Source organism: Sturnus vulgaris, chromosome 5 (genome assembly GCF_052056855.1).
Source record: "Sturnus vulgaris isolate bStuVul1 chromosome 5, bStuVul1.hap1, whole genome shotgun sequence".
NCBI lineage: Eukaryota > Metazoa > Chordata > Aves > Passeriformes > Sturnidae > Sturnus > Sturnus vulgaris.
This window is the reverse complement of record NC_142247.1, coordinates 33655661-33674243: the sequence shown is the minus strand read 5'-3', so window position 1 is coordinate 33674243 and position 18583 is coordinate 33655661. Positions and strand designations below refer to the sequence as shown.

The 18583-nt window shown below is 37.1% G+C and overlaps 2 protein-coding genes across 5 annotated transcripts in view; one reads left to right on the top strand and one right to left on the bottom strand.

Annotated features, from left to right (window-relative positions):
• WASHC4 (WASH complex subunit 4) overlaps positions 1-16872 on the top strand; it is a 38459-nt gene extending 21587 nt beyond the window's left edge. For 2 of the 4 annotated variants that reach the window (XM_088165393.1, XM_014876974.2), the window contains 16 exons: positions 60-139; positions 1009-1114; positions 1851-1967; positions 2988-3156; positions 3291-3445; positions 4918-4992; positions 5697-5801; positions 7200-7334; positions 8069-8177; positions 8868-8934; positions 9642-9728; positions 10226-10373; positions 10524-10620; positions 11095-11291; positions 12306-12405; positions 13805-14151. In XM_088165393.1, coding sequence (XP_088021519.1) covers positions 60-139; positions 1009-1114; positions 1851-1967; positions 2988-3156; positions 3291-3445; positions 4918-4992; positions 5697-5801; positions 7200-7334; positions 8069-8177; positions 8868-8934; positions 9642-9728; positions 10226-10373; positions 10524-10620; positions 11095-11291; positions 12306-12405; positions 13805-13872 — 1815 coding nt within the window. In that variant the 3' untranslated portion in view covers positions 13873-14151. Of the gene's footprint in view, positions 1-59; positions 140-1008; positions 1115-1850; positions 1968-2987; positions 3157-3290; positions 3446-4917; positions 4993-5696; positions 5802-7199; positions 7335-8068; positions 8178-8867; positions 8935-9641; positions 9729-10225; positions 10374-10523; positions 10621-11094; positions 11292-12305; positions 12406-13804; positions 14152-14591; positions 14733-15228 lie in introns of those variants that run through there. The other 2 variants (XM_014876973.2, XM_014876972.2) reach the window with 2 other exon arrangements.
• A 40-nt stretch (positions 16873-16912) lies between these two features.
• The window catches only part of APPL2 (adaptor protein, phosphotyrosine interacting with PH domain and leucine zipper 2), a 33242-nt gene continuing 31571 nt past the window's right edge, over positions 16913-18583 (bottom strand). Inside the window, exon 21 of the mRNA XM_014876975.2 lies at positions 16913-18430. Within this exon, the coding sequence (XP_014732461.1) occupies positions 18302-18430 (129 nt within the window). The 3' untranslated portion in view covers positions 16913-18301. The remainder of the gene's footprint in view (positions 18431-18583) is intronic.

The following is an 18583-nucleotide window of genomic DNA, read 5'->3' as shown; positions in this document are numbered from 1 at the left end:
TCTTATGAAAAAATACCTGCTCGTGATCTCATGTTTATTTTTTTTCTTCATTTCTACAGAAAACATTTAAAGATGAAGAACTTATTCCCCTTCAGTTAGTTCTGAAAAAACTGGACTTGATCAGTGAACTTACAGAGAGGTAAGCAGTGACAGCAGTACATAGAAGGCAGCACAGTTCCTTGGGGAAGATGGATCCTCACTGTGTAAATTGCAAAATCTGATCTCTGCATGTGATTTTTGCATGTTTTATAGACCAGGAATGGAAGAAAGAATTCTAGAGTTAAGCCAGAAGCTTACTTGTCTTTGGGCAAGTCATATTTCACTTGACTGTTGCTTGTTTAGAAATTCTGTCACTTTATTGGATGATGTGGTTTTATGATAAGCTGAAGTGTTCCCCTTCACCCAACCCCAAAATTTCTGAGTTAGTACCACTCTGTTTGGGAGATTGGGCTGCTGGTTTACACGTGAACCATGTTTTACTGCTGTTGTAGTTTCAGTGCACACTCAGGTTACATCATGGTGGCCATTTGTAAGCCAAGTGAATATCTGGGTTCCATGCAGTTTTTAGGAGAGAGACAAACACCTTTAGTGGTTGACTCACGAGATAAAATCTGTCTGCATTTATCCCAGGATTTTATCAGGAGAGGCCTGTTTCTCCTTTGGCTTACAGAAGAAATTTAGAATATCTGTTTGATCTCTAGGCTACTAAATTGCATGTAGTAAGAAAACAGTTATTTAGGACTTTGCTGTAATCTAAGATTTAAGTCTTTGAGAGACTGAGTAAACCTTTTCTCTAAAGCAAGTACCTTTTATTTATAGATAAACTAGTGGGAAAAAAAAGAAAAAGTTCTGTAATAAAGAACTTTGTTCTGAAGGTCAATGCATCTGGAGCATTAAAGTAATGGTGTAAAACTTAGGCTTGAAAATCACTTTAGTTTAAACATGCTCCCTGTGTTAGAAGAATGGTTTCTTCCAAATCTGTGTCTAACAATTAATCTTTTATTCCAGAATTCGAGCACAGTGTGACTGTTGTTTCTTATACTGGCATCGAGCCGTCTTTCCAATCTATTTAGATGATGTCTATGAAAATGCAGTGGATTCTGCTAGACTACATGTAAGTAATGTTACAACTTACTAACTGTTGTGACAGATTCAGATGAAGAGATGATAAACACTAGGCTGAAGCTCCTAAAGGAAAAGCTCAAGAAGCAAATCCCTGACTGCTACTGAGTCAGACATTTCTTCTAATTCTGAAGGATATAAAAGCAATCTTTTTTCTAAATCTGCCTATTATATGGCTGTAAAAAATCTCAGGTTGCTGTTGTTAACTTTGTGCCTGACTGTCTCTTTGTTCCTCTCTTCAGTCTAATTTGAAATTAACACCTGCTAGACTTGAACATTAAAAGCCTTTGTTCCTCTTTGTGGTTACATATTTCTAAAGCAGATATCACTGTGTTCAGTGATTCTGTGTTGGATAGTTGTCCTGTAGTTTTTTCCACTCTTTATTTCCTCTCCCCTTGTTGAGGGAGTATTTGCTGTGTATTTGCTGCAGATGTGAATCATGCTTTGGCATGATAATCTTGATAAAAATCAGACATCTGTTCCAGAGTTGTACAGTGCTGAAATGAATAAAGTGCAAGTAATTTCTGATGAAATAGCTAATAATTAGGATCTTCCAGTCAGTAGCAAATAATACCTCAGATTAAGGACAGGGCACTTCAGTAGGGTTTATGAAGTCAATATTTAATAAAAATGGGAAGACTAGTGATTCTGATTTTTGTTAGCTTTGTACACTATTTGAGGTGCTGGTGACATATCTTTCTGTTAATAATGTATATATATTTAATAAGTATATGTTTAGTGCACTACGGGACTGTGTACCTGCTATGATGCATGCAAGACACTTGGAATCTTATGAGGTGCTTCTGGAATGCTATGACAAAGAAATCATGGAAGTGCTCAATGAGGTAATTTGTTGTGGTTGGGAATTAAACACACCACTGTGCTTGAAATATTTTTAGCTCAGATTAGCATCTATTGTAGCAAATCTGATATGATCTGTAAAAATAGCACAGAGAACTTCAGTGTGAAGTATTTGAATAAATAAGAAAGTGTTTGGATTTTGGTTATTTAAGACTTGTTTTTAATGGTATCTGTGCTGGCTGGGAACATGAAAATACTGCACTCTAAATTATGTAAGTTAACAAAACCTCAGTTACAAATTTGACTGTGCAGACAGAGGAGTGCTTTTTGTCAGATTAGCTTCTGTTTGGACGAATGCCTAAAATAAATGCTACTGTTCTTAGTGTGCATGCATGGCTTTTAGTAGTGAAGGGTCTGCAAACACAGCCTCTTTACTAAATTGTTATCTAGAATTATGAAGGAGGTTTGATAAAATGCAAATTTGGATTTCCCGAGTCTTAGTTTTTAACCTTTGAACTATGCTTTTTGTTTGACTAGTTCAAGACAAAACATTACATATTATTCAGAAAATCAGACCAAAATTTTTATTGCAAGACTCTTCTTCCCTGAATTTGTTCTTACTATTTAGATAGATAGCCCTAAGCTCAGTTCCCCTTAAAATGAGAAGTGAGAATACTTGAGTGTAAGTTGTGTTAAACTTCCATGTGGAAGTTTAGACATGTAAAAAATGACATTAGGTGGGCAAACCTTTAGGTTTTCTGAGCTGTGTAGCTTTTTCTTGCTATTGTATACTAGAACAAGAGCACAGGAAATCAGTGTCTTTCTGGTTCCCAAGTATTTATGCACATTGACTTGTGTGGCCCTACCAAAGCTTTTTTCACTAGTTTAATCAGTCTTACACATAACTGTGGAGAGAAATGTTGATTCTGCTAACAGAGCATTGAAAATGGACACTGAACATGACTTTTGCTTTTTTGTGTGGTTTTTTTTTTTTTTTTTGTGTTTGTTTGGGGTTTTGGTGGGTTTTCTTTTTTTTTTTTTTTTTTTTTAACTTTTTTGAATAGCACTTGCTGGACAAATTGTGTAAAGAGATCGAAAAGGACCTGCGCTTATCAGTTCACACACACCTGAAGCTGGATGACAGAAACCCCTTCAGAGTTGGCATGAAGGACCTGGCTCACTTCTTCTTTCTGAACCCAATACGTTTTTTCAATCGATTCATTGACATAAAAGGTGAGGAGTTACACACTTGCTTGATTCTGTTATTTTCATCTCTTCCACTTTGGCTCTGTATATCTTTTCACTTCTTTCCACACTTTCCTAGTTAAATAGGTAGCATTATTTTAGTTCATCCTCTTTGTTCACAGCTTATGTAACTCATTATTTGGACAAGACCTTCTACAACTTAACAACCGTAGCTCTTCACGACTGGGCCACCTACAGTGAGATGAGAAACCTGGCAACCCAGCGCTATGGTTTAAGTATGACTGAGGCTCACCTTCCCAGCCAGACTCTGGAGCAGGTACAGTGCCCACAGAACAGGAATAGAATTTAAACCATTCCACTGTCATAGGACTGAGTCACTGAAATGAAAATATCCAAGAACAGAGAACTGTTTGGAAAAAGTGACATTTAATTTCTGGTTGAATTGTGAGGCAGGATCTTTAACGCCCTTTGGAGATCACACTGATATCAGTTAATATCATGTTGGACTTGTATTGTTCATTTTTTCAACAAAATGAATTGAGTATGCAAATTCAGAGAATGTTTTCTTGAAAATTCAGTGTCAGCAATTTGGCAAGCAGTAGATCCAGACAGCTGTTACAAGTCTGGAATGACCTTTGCGTGGTGGGTCTTGTTCCCTGGTTTATTGCTGGCTTTTCAACAGATTCTGCTTAGTGATCATCAGGAGAAAGTATTTCACAGGCTGGACACAGTGGGCTTTGGGACACCTGTGAATTAGATTCTAGAACTGTGACTTAGAGCTTCCTAAAAGCTGCTGAACATTGTGACATTCAGAATGAAGTTGCAGTGTCATCAAGTTAATGGTGAAGGGTCTACAGATTGCATAGTTCTTAAGGCTTTCCTTCAAGAGTTTTAATGTCTTGGATATTTTTGGCAGTTTGCTTCATTCCTTCATTTGGGTTAACACATTGGTGAAAGCTCTTAGAAATACACACACTTCTTTTCTAGTGTTCATGATGACTGTGTCTTCCTAAGTTGAAACAGAGCATATAACTAAGAACTTCAGCTGTTTTTTTGGTATGAAAGTGCTGTAGATCAGTTTCTGTTTCCAGCTTTGATTTCCTGTTGGCCATACTTGATTAGCACATTGTTACAAAGAATTAAACAATTTCACGAGATTGGATTCATAACATTAACATTCTGATATGAGCTTTACTTCCAAACAAAGACACCCTGTACTTCATAACCCCCCCAGCCTCATAAATGTGATAAAATCCCTGGCATAACTGGAAATGAGGTATATAAATTAAATAGCATCATCTCTAGGCCCAATGATAATTAAGGGACTCCTTAGGGGGAAAAGTGTAAACAATTGTAAAATTTATATTGTAAATAGCAAACCTCAGTCTTTTATGCAGGTTGGGTTAAGAATATTGAAAATTAGCTAGTTGCTTATTTCTCTGCAGACATCTATATGTCTGTAGGAATCTCTAAGGCAAGATTCTATATTTTAGAATCTGAAAACAGATAAATCTCAATTTTAATTTTTTTTATTGTTTAATTGTGCCTTGTGGAATAGGCTGGAGGATTCCTTACTTTCCGGTGAACCTGGGAAAAAACAGGCAGGAATGCAAATGCTAAAACATGGGCTGAGCAAGAGGTTCTTCATTTTGCAAAGAAAAACACTGCTATCTAAAATACCTGCAAGTAACTGCAGAAACAGTTATTTCTGCACTTTAGCAGTTAGGTGTGTCAGTAGTTCCTGAGAAGTTTTATAATAGTAATTCTCCATATATAATACTGTTTCAGGGTCTGGATGTTTTGGAAATCATGAGAAATATCCATGTTTTTGTATCCCGCTACCTCTACAATCTGAATAATCAGGTAAGGTATATTCCACACTCTTCCTGGCTCACAAAATGCAGAGTGGAGTACGTGTAAGAAAAGCCCAGGCTGAACATGCATAGTGAGAAGCTATAAAATAGTATTAGTGCTCTAGAAAAACATCTTGGGGGATGCTGTGGCTTGGTCTTGGAGAATGTTATGTAGCATATTGAGTCAAAAGTATAAATAATTTAAGTATAAAACTTTTATTGGTGTGTTTAGCTTTAAAAGGCCTTAAAGCAGACTCAGCTGTAGCCATTTTTCCTCCTTCTAGCAAAAAGCTAGAGGTACTGTTTTACTTTCTATAAATCTCTGATTAGATACGATAAACATCCAAGTCCGAATACGAGAAACTGTCTCAGTCGCCTTTCTAATAATCCTGGCTCCAAACAGAAACAGACAAGACTGATGGCAAACCACTAATAGTGGTGCAAAGCCCAGCACACACTCCCACAGGATATAATCTCAAATATGGGAGTCTTTAGTGCAACATCTGCCTTAGAATTGTTGAATCACAGCTGTGTAGAAATCAGAAGAATTTACCAGATAAAATTCATTGTATCCATGCTGTATTTTCTTGGTTCTTTCCTTCATCATCAGTTATCAGCTGCTTTCAGAAATAGGATGTAGGCTATTTAGATCAATAATTTATCACAGAACCAGTTTTGGGTAATTAACTTTATTTTTCCCTCCCTGCCTCCCAGATCTTCATTGAAAGAACAAGTAATAACAAACACTTGAACACCATCAATATCCGACACATCGCTAATTCAATTCGAACTCATGGAACAGGAATCATGAACACAACAGTGAGTATCTTTGGCACTGCTGCTGTTGGATTATTTGTTTGTGATTGTGCACAAAATCCTCCTCTTTGCATCTCCTAATAGTTTATTTGGTTTTGCAGTTTTAATACTGCAGTAATAATGTTCTGTGTAAATTAATAAATCAGTTCTTGGATGTGGCACAAATCAATATTACAATCTTTTGAGAGTGTTATCACTTCCATTTACATAAATGTTAAGGAAGAGACTTAAAACCACATCAGAGGAGAGATAGATGTTCTGGTTGGACTCTTCTGGACAGTATGCCCTGATTTTCTCCTTATTGACACTTAGCAGACAGCTACTTTTCCTGCAGTTATAGGATATCTTGAAAAAATGCAATGTTAATTTTTCAAGTTCTTCTTGTAATTGCTATGCTTAAGAAATACCAGCTTTTAAATTTGCAAAATAAAGCTACAGACCTCAGGTCTCTTGTTGGAAAAATGAATTCTTATTACAAAGCTTTTAATGATGTTTGAGGTGTAGGTGGCCATTTTAACTAGCCAAAGGTATTTACCTCTTTGCAAGGTACATGCAAAGAGGTGTATTGTGTCTGCTACAGCAGGAATTTATCATTGGGATTCTCAAGTTTGGGTACATAAATGTGTTTTCAGGTCAGTGCTTTCCAGTCTGCTGCTTAAGTTCCACCTTGTTGCTGTTTCCTTTTTTCTATCCTGGTTCTACTAAAAAAAAAAAAAAAAAAAAAAAAAAAAAAAAAAAAAAAAAAAGAAAAGGAGCTTGCTGAAATATTGAACCCACACTCAAGTAATTATTTTAGAAGTGGAAATTACTAAAAAAAAGTTTTAATGACTTCTTCCACTTCTTAGAGTGGGAGGGTGGGGACAGTCTCAAAAAATGCTGCTACTCACAATATTTTTTGATGATGCAGATTTATTCACTTCTGATTGTAAGCTAAGTTATTTTTGAAGACACGGGAAGTATTGAGATATGTAGGGCAGAAGTTTTTGCCCTATGAGAAAGTATTTTAGAAACTTTGAGGAAGTGAAAAAGTTGTGTCAGGAGGTTATGCAGATTCTACAGACTGAGGAAGTTGATCATGTCTGTCAGTTTCAACTTGATGCTTGTATTGTTTCAAAAGGACAGTTACAGGATATTCCAGATAAACTAATGGCAGTGTAGGCAGGTGATCAGCTGAAATACTGACCTTGTCCCTTGGTCCCTGTGCCTTTCCTGGAAGAGAGTAGACCTTCCAGGAGAATGTTTTTTCATTTTTCTTTATTCTTTTAAAACAGTGAAATTAAAGTAAGTGGAGAATTTGCATTAGAAGTTACTCAAGCATGTGGTGAAAACAGGGTGTTAGATGTCTTTGTTACTTTGCTAACTTTCTTGATTTGACTGGTTTTTTTACATTTTGCCTTATAGGTAAATTTCACTTACCAGTTCTTGAGGAAGAAGTTTTACATTTTTAGCCAGTTCATGTATGATGAACATATCAAATCCAGACTTATCAAAGACATCAGATTCTTCAGGGAAGTCAAGGATCAAAATGATCACAAGGTATAGTAGTTTCTGAAAGCTCAAGAGTAATTTGCTAAAAGAAGTGCTACTTTCATGTGACTGAAGGTGCACTAAACCATAACACTCCTGTTATTTAAATATGTATTCCCAGACAAGGGGACAGCTTTTGTCCTGCAAAATGCAGTGTTACCAACGTCTGTATTTGGGAGGACTTTGTTTCATTCTGTCTGCTATGTAAACATGGAGTTGGCTAAAATCATCCTGTCAGTGACTTAAGGATGATTTGGTAGAGTTGTTGTCTGTTGGAGGTTCTAAAATTCTTGTTCAACTCATGCATAACAGTTTTCAGTTTTGAATAATAAGCTTACTTGAATGGAATCCAAAATGATGTGATCGTGTAGCACTCATTCCACTGTGTCAGGATTTGGGAATGGGGGTCTGGTTTTCCAGGCTGGAAAATTGTCTCAAAAATGGGAAAGAGACAACGTATCTAGTAAAATAGACTGGCAGCTTCTTTGCATGTCAAGTGCTTATTTGTTTTAGGAATTCTTTCTTTTTCACAGTAAAACTAGTTCACTTCTCAACTTACAGAAGTGACTTAGTTCACAAGAATCATTTTACTAATACAGACAAGCCAGTGTATAATTGATAAAAAAATAAAGCTGTAAACGTGGTGTAAAACTACATTACAAATAGAATTTTATTGATGTGATGAAAAGTTTTTTTCCTAAGGGTAGGTAATTATTACAAATAATTTTAATTTTTTTTTCTAGTATCCCTTTGAAAGAGCAGATAAATTCAACCGTGGCATCAGAAAACTTGGAATAACCCCGGATGGCCAGAGCTATCTTGACCAGTTCAGACAACTCATAAGTCAAATTGGTATGAAATGCTATCTAACATGTTATAAATGTTATTAAATGGAAGAGATCTTAATCACCTGGTAACTGACCTTTTGGCTCAAGCTAAAGCTAGATTTAATTCCAGTCAGATGGAAAGTAGTTCACTATTAGCCCATGCTAAGTACATGCTCTTATCTAATAACACAGAAATGGCCTTTCTATGTATTAATCTAAAATGCAGTTATAGCTTGTATTGATTCCTGTTCCATTTTCAGTTCTTTTATGTGTTATGGAATTGACTTTTTGCCTTGTTGAGTGTATTTCCTAGTAAAAACCTATTAGTCCTAAGTTAATGTATTTAAAAAATTGGCCATATATCCAGCTGAAGTATCCTTAAGTGATGCACGATGTGACAATGATATTTTCAGCCTCTGATTCTGTAAATGTGCAGAACTGATCTGAACATAAATTGTTTAATTTGTCTAGTGGAAAGAGTTTGTACAAAAGTGAACAAAACCTTGCTTGATGATGCATTTTTGTTTTATTTCTCTGTGTAGACTGAACCCTGCACCAAAAATCTAACTTTTATAACTTGGCTTTTGGAGCCAAGTTCTGTGCTAGAGCTACATGGCAGCTTTAACTTACGTTTCAGAGCCTATAGGAGATGTAACAAGTGTGTGTGTATTTAAGTAATTATAAATTGCTTCCTTGTTTTGTCTTGTTTTTAAAGGCAACGCTATGGGTTATGTACGAATGATAAGATCTGGTGGACTTCACTGCTGCAGTAGTGCCATTAGGTATTTCCACAAATATTTCATTTTTCTCTTTGCTCCTTCTCTTCCCCTTGCTCTCTATTCTTGCTGATATTCCCTAAGCCTTTACCTATTCCCCAGAAATTTTGAAAAGCTTCATTTATATACTTTCATTTAAGTGGAATTATTGAAGACAGTGCTAGGATTCAGCACTGTACAATCATGGACATAAATCTCTAAAAATAAAACAAATTCTATGGAAAAACATGGCAAAAAAGTTAATAGAATGTGCACATTAGTAAGATGTTAGTCCATAAGCCAGCATAATTTGAGATGTTAAATAATTTCAAGGATGCATTAAGGAAAAATAATACAAACCTTGAGGAACTTCAAAAACACATTCCTTTCATACTTTCTTCTGTATAGATTTTGTCGATGTTTATCAAAGAACATTAAAACTTAGAAACTCTTACATAAGAAGAAATGGTTACTTTTCTTGCAAGTAATGGTAAACTTAGAGTTACCAAGAGTATCAAGCGTTAGAGAGAGAAGATGATAGTCCAGTAAAAAACAGAACCTTTTAGTGTTTAGAAATGAAGTTAACAATGCTTGGATGAGAATGTATGACAGATATGACATAATTTGAACTAAGTAGTTCAAGCCCAAAAGATTAAATTAAGTAAATTATAAATTAGGGTAGATACTTCAATGAACACAGTTGAGCATAATTCTAAGAAACAGTAAGTTTTCAGGTTCGTTCCTGATTTGGAAGATATTGTTAACTTTGAAGAGCTGGTGAAAGAAGAAGGACTCTCAGAAGAAACACAAAAAGCAGCAAGGTACACTAGCATCATACTTTTGAGGTCTGGGGTAGGGATGGAATGTGAGAATTTTCATTTTATGTTTATAAATGCAGCTATTAGTTATTCGTGTCTCTGTGTGTATTAAAAGTTCTACTACCTTTATGCAAAAATATTTGTTTCAAAGCAAATTGATGCAGTTGTTTTAAAAATGTTAAGTAGCATTGATAGTAATAGACCTAGAACCTGATTTTGTGAAGAAATCCTTGTTTAAAAGCTAACAAGCTTTCCTCACTGAGCTCTACTGTTAAAATTTTCAGGGTCTTAGATAAAAAAGATGCAAGTATTCTATTCATATACCTTTTTATGAGACAAATCAAGAAACACTATTCTAATGGGCTGTAGAGGAAGGGTACTGTCCCAAATCCTGGGTTGTGGACGTAGGCAAAAGGCAAAGAGAGGGTTGTTATCCCAAGAGATGGATAAGCAGAGGGATTTTCAGCAGAACCAGGTAATTCGTTGCTCATGCCTTGCAGGCAGCTGGACTCTGTGCTCAGTGACCTGACCCGGAACTTTGCAGAAGGAACAGAATACTTCAAGATGCTGGTGGATGTGTTTGCTCCCGAATTCCGCAGCCCAAAGAACATGCATTTGCGCAACTTCTACATCATTGTTCCCCCCCTGGTGAGCACTCGCACTGCGCCGGGCCTCACTTCAGAAAGGTCTTGTCAGATCAGGGTTGTGATCAAATGTTTTGTATTAGACTGTATTAGCAATGCCATGTGACATTTGTGAATCTCTCTGTGATTCTAAGACAGCCTTTCATTCTTTCAGACCCTCAATTTTGTAGAGCATTCAATCAGTTGCAAGGAGAAATTGAATAAGAAGAACAAAAGTGGAGCAGCTTTCACAGATGATGGGTTTGCCATGGGTAAGTTTCAGCACCCTCACTGGCCTTTGGGTAAGCCAACATAATGGACATTTGCAAAAAAAGTTTTGTTTATACTTTATCTGTTCCCGTAATTAAAAATTCCATAATTTATTTTGATTTGTCTTTGCTTCAGCAAAATGGATTTGAGGGTTATTGTTGTGTTCAGAATTTCCTAAACATGGAAAGCTGCGTATGGAAGCAGACAATTTTAACATACATTGGTGCTTCCAAATTTCTTTCCAAGCTTGTGGTTCTCATCCAGATGAGAAGGAATGCAAATATTTGGAGAAGTTATGTTTTTAAAAAATTTAAGTGTATTCTATATTTTGACTTTTCCTGATAGATTAATTGTAAATTAATAAAAATTTAAGTTATATTTGCATGGAATTATCATTAGGCTCATCCATTAAAGACATTCACAAAATGTTTTGCAAATTGCATGTTGACATTAGTACATGGTTTGTTAATGACTAGGTGTGGCTTACATTCTGAAGCTTTTGGATCAGTACCAGGAGTTTGATTCTCTGCACTGGTTCCAGTCTGTTAGAGAGAAGTATGTGAAGGAAATAAGAGCAGTAGCTAAGCAACAGAACGTGCAGTCCACTAATCAAGATGAAAAACTGCTGCAGACTATGAACCTTACCCACAAGCGACTGGAAGTTTGTTTACAGGTACACATGAGCCTGGTTACATAGATTGTTCTGGTAAATTGCATAAATTGTTCTGGTAACAATTTCTGTTCTGTATTGGGTTCAGCACTTACTCATCACAAGTCATGTAGCTCTATTTTGATGGAGCTCATTGAGAGCAAAATCCAGAGCATTGTCTACAGCAAAAAGAGCATAAAGACTTGAGGTGTATGACCTGAAAGGAATGTCATCGGTTTTTGTGATATTTGAAGACCTGGTTCATTGGAATTCTTTGTCCCAAGGAGTTTGAAATCTAATGCAACTAAATCATAAATGCTTAGAAGAGAATATTTTTTGGTTAAACTTCTTATAACAAAGATTGCACATAATACTGTGAACCCTCAGAGTTGCCTGTGTGTTAATTCTGAGCTGCTAAACTGAATGATGCATTAGATGTCAAAGAGAGGAAAGGTGCATTTGAATTTTGAAGCACAGCAGCTCAGGCTTCATCTGTGGTGTGGTGCTTTCTCTCTTTTGATTAGAGAAGCCTATGCAACAAATCTGTCAATGACTCTTTTTACAGCCCATGATTACATTCTGTAAAGTCTTGTTGGAATAGATATGACCCTCTATGCCCTCATGGTTTCCAGGAGTGTGCACTGTGTTTGGTCCTCTGTGTTAAAAAACCACATCACTGAATCTCATTCAGATACTGATCAAGCTTGAGGTTGTTTAAATTATTGGCTTGTATGATTTTCCATGGGCGAGTTGCTCTAAGTTCTCCCTGCTGCTACAAACCTCATTTTCAGCCTCAGTAGATCAGTGACAGATTTATTGCAGTGCTCTGCTTTGCTTAAGTTGCCCTTTAATGTAATTTGACATTTGCTTTGTAAAATGCATGTGAATTAAGGTATGAAAGGAGGAAGATTTTCAAGAGCATTTAAGTGATTTGGATACTGAAATCTAGGGGCCTAAGATGCTTGTGAAAAATCCCATTGATATTTGTCTACAACTTTGTGATACACTGATGCTCCTCTTCTTTATCTTTTCCCTTAGGAATTTGAACTCCTTTATTTCTCACTAAGTAGTGCAAGAATTTTTTTCAGAGCAGATAAAACTGCAGCAGAAGAAAGCCAAGAAAAGAAAGAAAAAGAAGGTGAGTGAATCCTATATGTAGAACGTTTTGGCTAATGAGATTGTGTACCTTAGTAGAGGTTTTTTTTCTAGCTGCTTTCTTGCTCCTAGGTTGATTGAGTATTCCAGAGAGAGGTTTATATGGTCATTGGTGATTGAGACTCAGCAAGAACAGCTCAAGAAGTCCTTTTTTGGAATAGGTGAATTTCAAAAGCTGGGCTTCTGGGGTGTGGAAAAAAAAGCAACAGCACAGAAGACCCAAGTGACAAAAAAAAAAGCTTGGGACAGAGAGAATTGCATACTTGCAGTATTATTAAATTCAGTAGCTTCAGCATCATACTTACCTCTTCAATTACCAGTGTGGATAATGGCAACCTTAGGTGATGTTAAATAAAGGGATTTTCACCTGTTGTACCACCTGGTTTTCCACTTACAGAGCAGATGATGCAGTTACTATAGATATTCAGATGTTTATGATATGCTTGGTCTTCCATTGAATTCTATATTCAGAAGTTAAGATCTAAATTTGTTGTGTGGTCTCTTGACTAGATACTGTTAGTGTTTTGCATTTCTATTCCTGATTGTATATTCTCCCTCATGAATTCTGAAAGATTCTCTTGGAAAAATTCTTTCCAAAGAAATTAGAGTTCTTCTAAGGATCAAGATACAGGAATGCAGTTCAGTCACAAGTTACTTAGAAACTCAGGGAACAGTATATTAAAAACTGAATTGGTAAATAATTTTCCACTGTAGTTATCACCTGTGAGATTATAGTCACTGGAGAAAAAGATTTGTTTTCTTTTGCATTAGGAAAAAAGTTTGTAAAGAAAAACTCTTTTAGTATAAATTTATATTTGATCGTATTCAGTGAAGTTGCTCAGATAAATATTCAGTGCAAGAAATAAAAAAGAAACAAATCCAAAGAACTCCAAGCATTGTGGGTAGACATTCTGCTCTGGAGTCTGTAGGAGACCATTCTGGAGAACATCAGCTAATTATATTTCAGGTTCAATATTCGCTATTGTGGTACCTGTTCAGTTCCCCAGGCAATGTGTTGTGCAGTGAGAAAAGCTGGAAATGCATACCAGGGTGGAAAGTTTTGAACATGATTAACAATATCTATGCCCTCTACCATGATATTTAGACTTGGACTCTGAAAAATGCACGAGCATTGTATGTGTATTTTTTAGGCAAGCACTGCTGACTGAAGAACCTTTCACCCCAAACAGGCATTTCTTCATAGGGCCAGGACTTCTTGTGCTGCAGGGTCAGGTTGCATATGCTGATCATGAAATACTGCATGAGGTGTTGCTGTGGTATCAGCATCATATATATATATATATATATATGCTAGGATTTGAGGGGTTTTGTTTCAAATAGAGTGTTAAACATGGTCCATGCCTTTACTTTTTATTTTTCAGAAGAATCTGGTAAAACAAGCAATGGAGATCTTTCCAACTCTACGCCTGCAGAGCCTGTTGTGAAATGACATGGCTGGTATGGGTGATGATTACTTACTCAAATAACTCATGTCCTTGTCTTCATCAATAACACTCTGTAGGGGTTAAAGCTCTAGATTTGGTTTACTTGCTCTGTTAAATCCCAGAGGAAATGTACAGTAGTATACTAGCATCCACTGAGGCTAGATTTGTGTTTGTCTGTATTTCCTGTAGAAACTCCTATTTTTCAGGAGTTTGCATTACTTACAGCACTTTCTTTAGATTGAAAATAATTTAATAAAATGTTGATCTTGGAGGTAGTTAAAGTACAGATGTGCAGATAAAAAAATCCTTATTAATTTCTAGATGCATTCTCGCATCTCTATCATAGCATTTAAAAAAAACCCAAACTCATAGGCTGTTCGTCCAAGATTTGAACTGGCATCTCTTCAACGAGAAAAAAAAGACTGAATCCAGATATTGGGTGTATCTATTGTCCAAAAACTAATTGAGACATGTCATTGTTCAGTCTTGTTGCATTTAATGCAGTCACAGATTACACTGTGGGTGTAACAGTGTATGTTGTAAATGTAAGTGCTTATTACTGTTTTATTCCAAACCCCCTTGTTATTACTATAGACAGTATATGTACTGTGGGAACTTAGAATCCTGTCAAACATTTATTTTCCCCTATTTGTGCCCCCTTATCAAAGAATAGGAAAACAAGAAAAGTGAACATAACAAACATACTTCTCGTTTCATACTGAAGGTCTGATTTGCATCCCCAGAAGTAAGGAAATCCAGAGCCAAGACAGAACCACAATCAGCTCTTCCTTTTATGACCAGACACTGTGATGGGTGTCTGTAACTATTAAGTGATCTTACAGTTCATGAATATGTTGTGCCTAATTGCAAGTTTCAGCCTCAATTCTGTATTTCCTAGCCTTTGTAGGTCTGTTGTACCATGTGTTGTTCATACAGTCTTACATGCCTGACTATTAACAATAATTGCACTGCAGGCTCAGAAGCTGCTAAACACTGTGAGAACTCTATATAACATCTGTCTATGCCTGCAAGTAGAGGTTCTAGGTTGTGCAAGAGTTACTCGGATTCTTAACTTAAGTAGCTAGACTTAGCTTAAAAGAAAACACCACTTTTATTAAAATATACAGGTGTGTTTTAATCTCCCAGAACATAACACCCTTCTAGTTCTTACCAGAATAAACTACTCCAGTCAGTCCATCTGAGAGAACTACCCTTGGGGGGGTTTTTTGGCACTCTTAAACTGTATTTTTAGACCAAACTTGCTTTAATACTTGTTTTAATGGTTCAAATTGTTCCACCCACTCTTGGGTCACTGGTTAAAACAATTCCTGACATACTTCTGATTCGCCCTTTCCTACCAGTCACTTCAACATTCAGACAGCAAGGATGAATGTTTTGTCGCAACTGGAAAGACCAGACTGATACGAACGTTCCATTTGTTGGTTCTGAGAACGTGACACACAAGCTTCATGGACTGTTAAAATCAGCTGGGCTCATTAAAGTTTTTATTTTTAATTCATTATAACTGCCCTAAAGAATGCTGCATTTGATTTGTATTTTTGCTTTTTTACTTTGATACAGGGTTTTTTTTTTTAAATTTGTGTACACTTTTTTTGACCAAACTGTGCCCGCACTGAATGCTCAGTAGCACTGCCGAGATCAGCATTCTTGCTGCTGCTTCCCATTCCACTGCAGTTGCTGTGCACATCCTTCCACATTTCCTTCTCTGCTGAAGTCACGTAAGTTCGTGGAGTGGAATGGCCAAGTGCTGCATTTCCTTCTTCCACAGCAATGGCAGAATCACCCATAGATGGTGTTCCTTTCCCCAGGATGGCCTTGCTAGGGAGCTGTGTACAGGCAAGACACAGCCCACACTCTAGTCTGCACCTGTATTTTCCCTTCTCCATTTTTTTTCTTTTGGAAAGATATTATCTTGCTAAGGTAAGACTTTGCAGTTGAACATAACGTGAACTGAGCACTGTCTTCATGTACGGTGGTTAATGAATTCACGTGGTTCTGGTGATGGAAATTCTAGAGGAAAGACATAGCCTATTTTTATAGATGCCTGTTTAATCTGGGAGAACTGAATATATACTCCATGTGGCAAAAATATATACATACACAAATGTGTACAGTGATAATAGAGCTATTCTTGCTAATACAGGACCGTAGTTTGTATTTCCTTCTTTCTTTTTGTCATGTAGCAGCACAGACATGCAAAGATTTTTCTCATCTGAAATCCAAGATGGGTCCTGGGTTTGGATGTCACATGTGACACTGAGTTGCATTAAATCCTTTTTTCTCCCCACAAGGATATGGAAGGGGGGCAAAATTCATGCTGTGGTGCTACTACTCTTTCTGTTGCTTTTGGCCTCCTGTTGCAATTACAGGAACCAAATGGACCCTAACTGGTTGTCTGGAGATGAGACAATGGAGCTAAAACAAGAAGTCCCCTAAACTAAACCAAACGTGCTCACTCAGAAATTCCCAGGGTGATAGAAGTGATGATGATGAATTTGCTGCAGGGATATAAAACATATCTAGGGGCTTTTTCCTTCAGGACAGGATTGGGACAGGCTGAAGGCCAGGCTCTCACCCCCAGCAGGCAGCTGCCACCACTGCCCTCAGGTGTTCAGCCTTGTGCCAAGGCTGCTGGAAGTGGCAGCAGCTGCTCTCCCAGGGGTTGTGGACACCCAGCTCTGTGTCAGCCCTGCACCAAGGGTTTGCATGGCCCCAGCAGCACCTAACTGCTGCAAACTCCTGGTGCTGAAGGGCACATTCTACAGGTCCTAATGCAGCCTGGAACCAGAAGGAAATTTGAGTTGCATCAGACGTCCATCAACAGCTGTTTTCAGCTTCTCAGGTACAAAGGACCAAATGTAATACTTAATGTTTCCTAACTCATTGTACAAAAGGGTATTTTATTACTCCAGTCTCTTTGGTTTGTGAGTAGAGAACATTATGTACATAAAACTGTGTTAATAAATGCAATTTTGAGAACCTCATTCCCAGTGTTTTCAGTACCACCAGTTCAGTGGGTGTTAATTTTTTTAATAAGACAGCTTCAGCTTTTATTTACAAGTTTTTGTATCAGTTACTAACATTTTCTTCCACAGTACTTTTAAACATTCAATAACCAGTTAAATTTAGATTTATTCCACATCAAACAATTCCAATCTGGGATCTTTCAGATACTCTTGCACAGATTCTGCTTATGGAAAATCTAGTTTCTTGGTGACTGAGAAAAGTTAAATTAAGTTTGAGGAATTTCAGCCATTTTTTTCTAAGTACCTTATCTTAATTAATATAAATTATGCTACAGATTACACCCCTCCCCCCAGTAACAGCTCTTGATTTTGTCTATTCTGTTTGTTCTTGCAAAGTAATGTTGCTGATGTTTTCAGGATGGAAGAAGAAAAGTAAACTTATTAGCCAAATCTCTCTAGTGTCTAATTTCAGGAGGGTACTATGAGACTTGTCAATACATTGTAGACTTGTAATCTAACATTTTATTGCTCAGTTTCTTAAAACCAAAGGTTGCTGGTAGACTCAGCTGTTGCATGTCATGACAATGTTAAAAATACAAAGAATTCTTAATATAAAAGTACTTATTTGTCCTACTATTACCATCTCTGGCAAGAAACCTAACCACGGAAAAACTGCACACAGCTAACATGCCACATTTGTTGCCTACTTCTGAGGTTTGCATGTCAGTGGTATTTAGAGTAATAAATGAAGGAGGTACATTTTGTCCATTATTTAATTACAGAATGTGAGAGCGCGGTCCCCTGGAAGGTAAGAGTAGGCACTTAGATTTGTTTTGTAAGCTTATTCTAGATGCAATATAAAAATAGATTATATTAATAGGAAAAATTTAGTGTTTAACAAATTGTTTTGTAAATAGGCTAACACAAAAGGTAAATCTTGTTACACATAAACTAGACTAAAAATAACTTCATCTGAAATAAAGTAAATAGTGCATTTTTAACCTTCATTCAGATGCACATAATCATGCAAACTATGAAAATTGACTACGGTAGGAAATTTGAGGCCTGATATTTGTCAGAGGAGCTGGCAGCTCACACGAGTTGCAGTGGAATGAGAGGCTGCTGGCCCTGTAAATATAAGAAATGCCATTAACCCTCAGTGGCTGACAGCTGTGCTCTCCTGCCCACCAGCAGCTCGGGCCTTGCTCAGGATTGTCAGCTCCCCAGACACAGCTCCACCCTACACATTCACAAATGCAAAACGCCTCGAGGGCACAGTCCTGCTGTGCTTCCACTGTAAATCCAGAGGGACTCCCTGCACAGACACCACTGCTCTCCAGCAGGAAAGGGCAGCTGGCCTCAGGTGTGCGCCGGTGACTGAAAACCAGAGATCCTTGCAAACTGCTTTGCTGCTCCCACACAGGCTGCAGGAAGTGACAGGAGCTGCTTATGCTTCTGATTCCTCCCCTCCTTCATGTATGGTTCCATCTTCTTCTGACACGTCATTCAGAAGCATGAACTTCCCATCATTTGTCAATGGCACAGACTTCATTAGCTGAGCTAATGCTTCTGGATCCTGAAGAAAAAGAAGAGAAGGTAGCAAGTTGCAGCAGCCTTTGAGGAACACACATGTCCCAGTACTTCTTGCTAAGCTTTTGCAACTTTGTTTTTTTTTTAACAAACATTAGAATAAAGATTTGAAAGCTAAATAATAGATTTTGATTAAGTA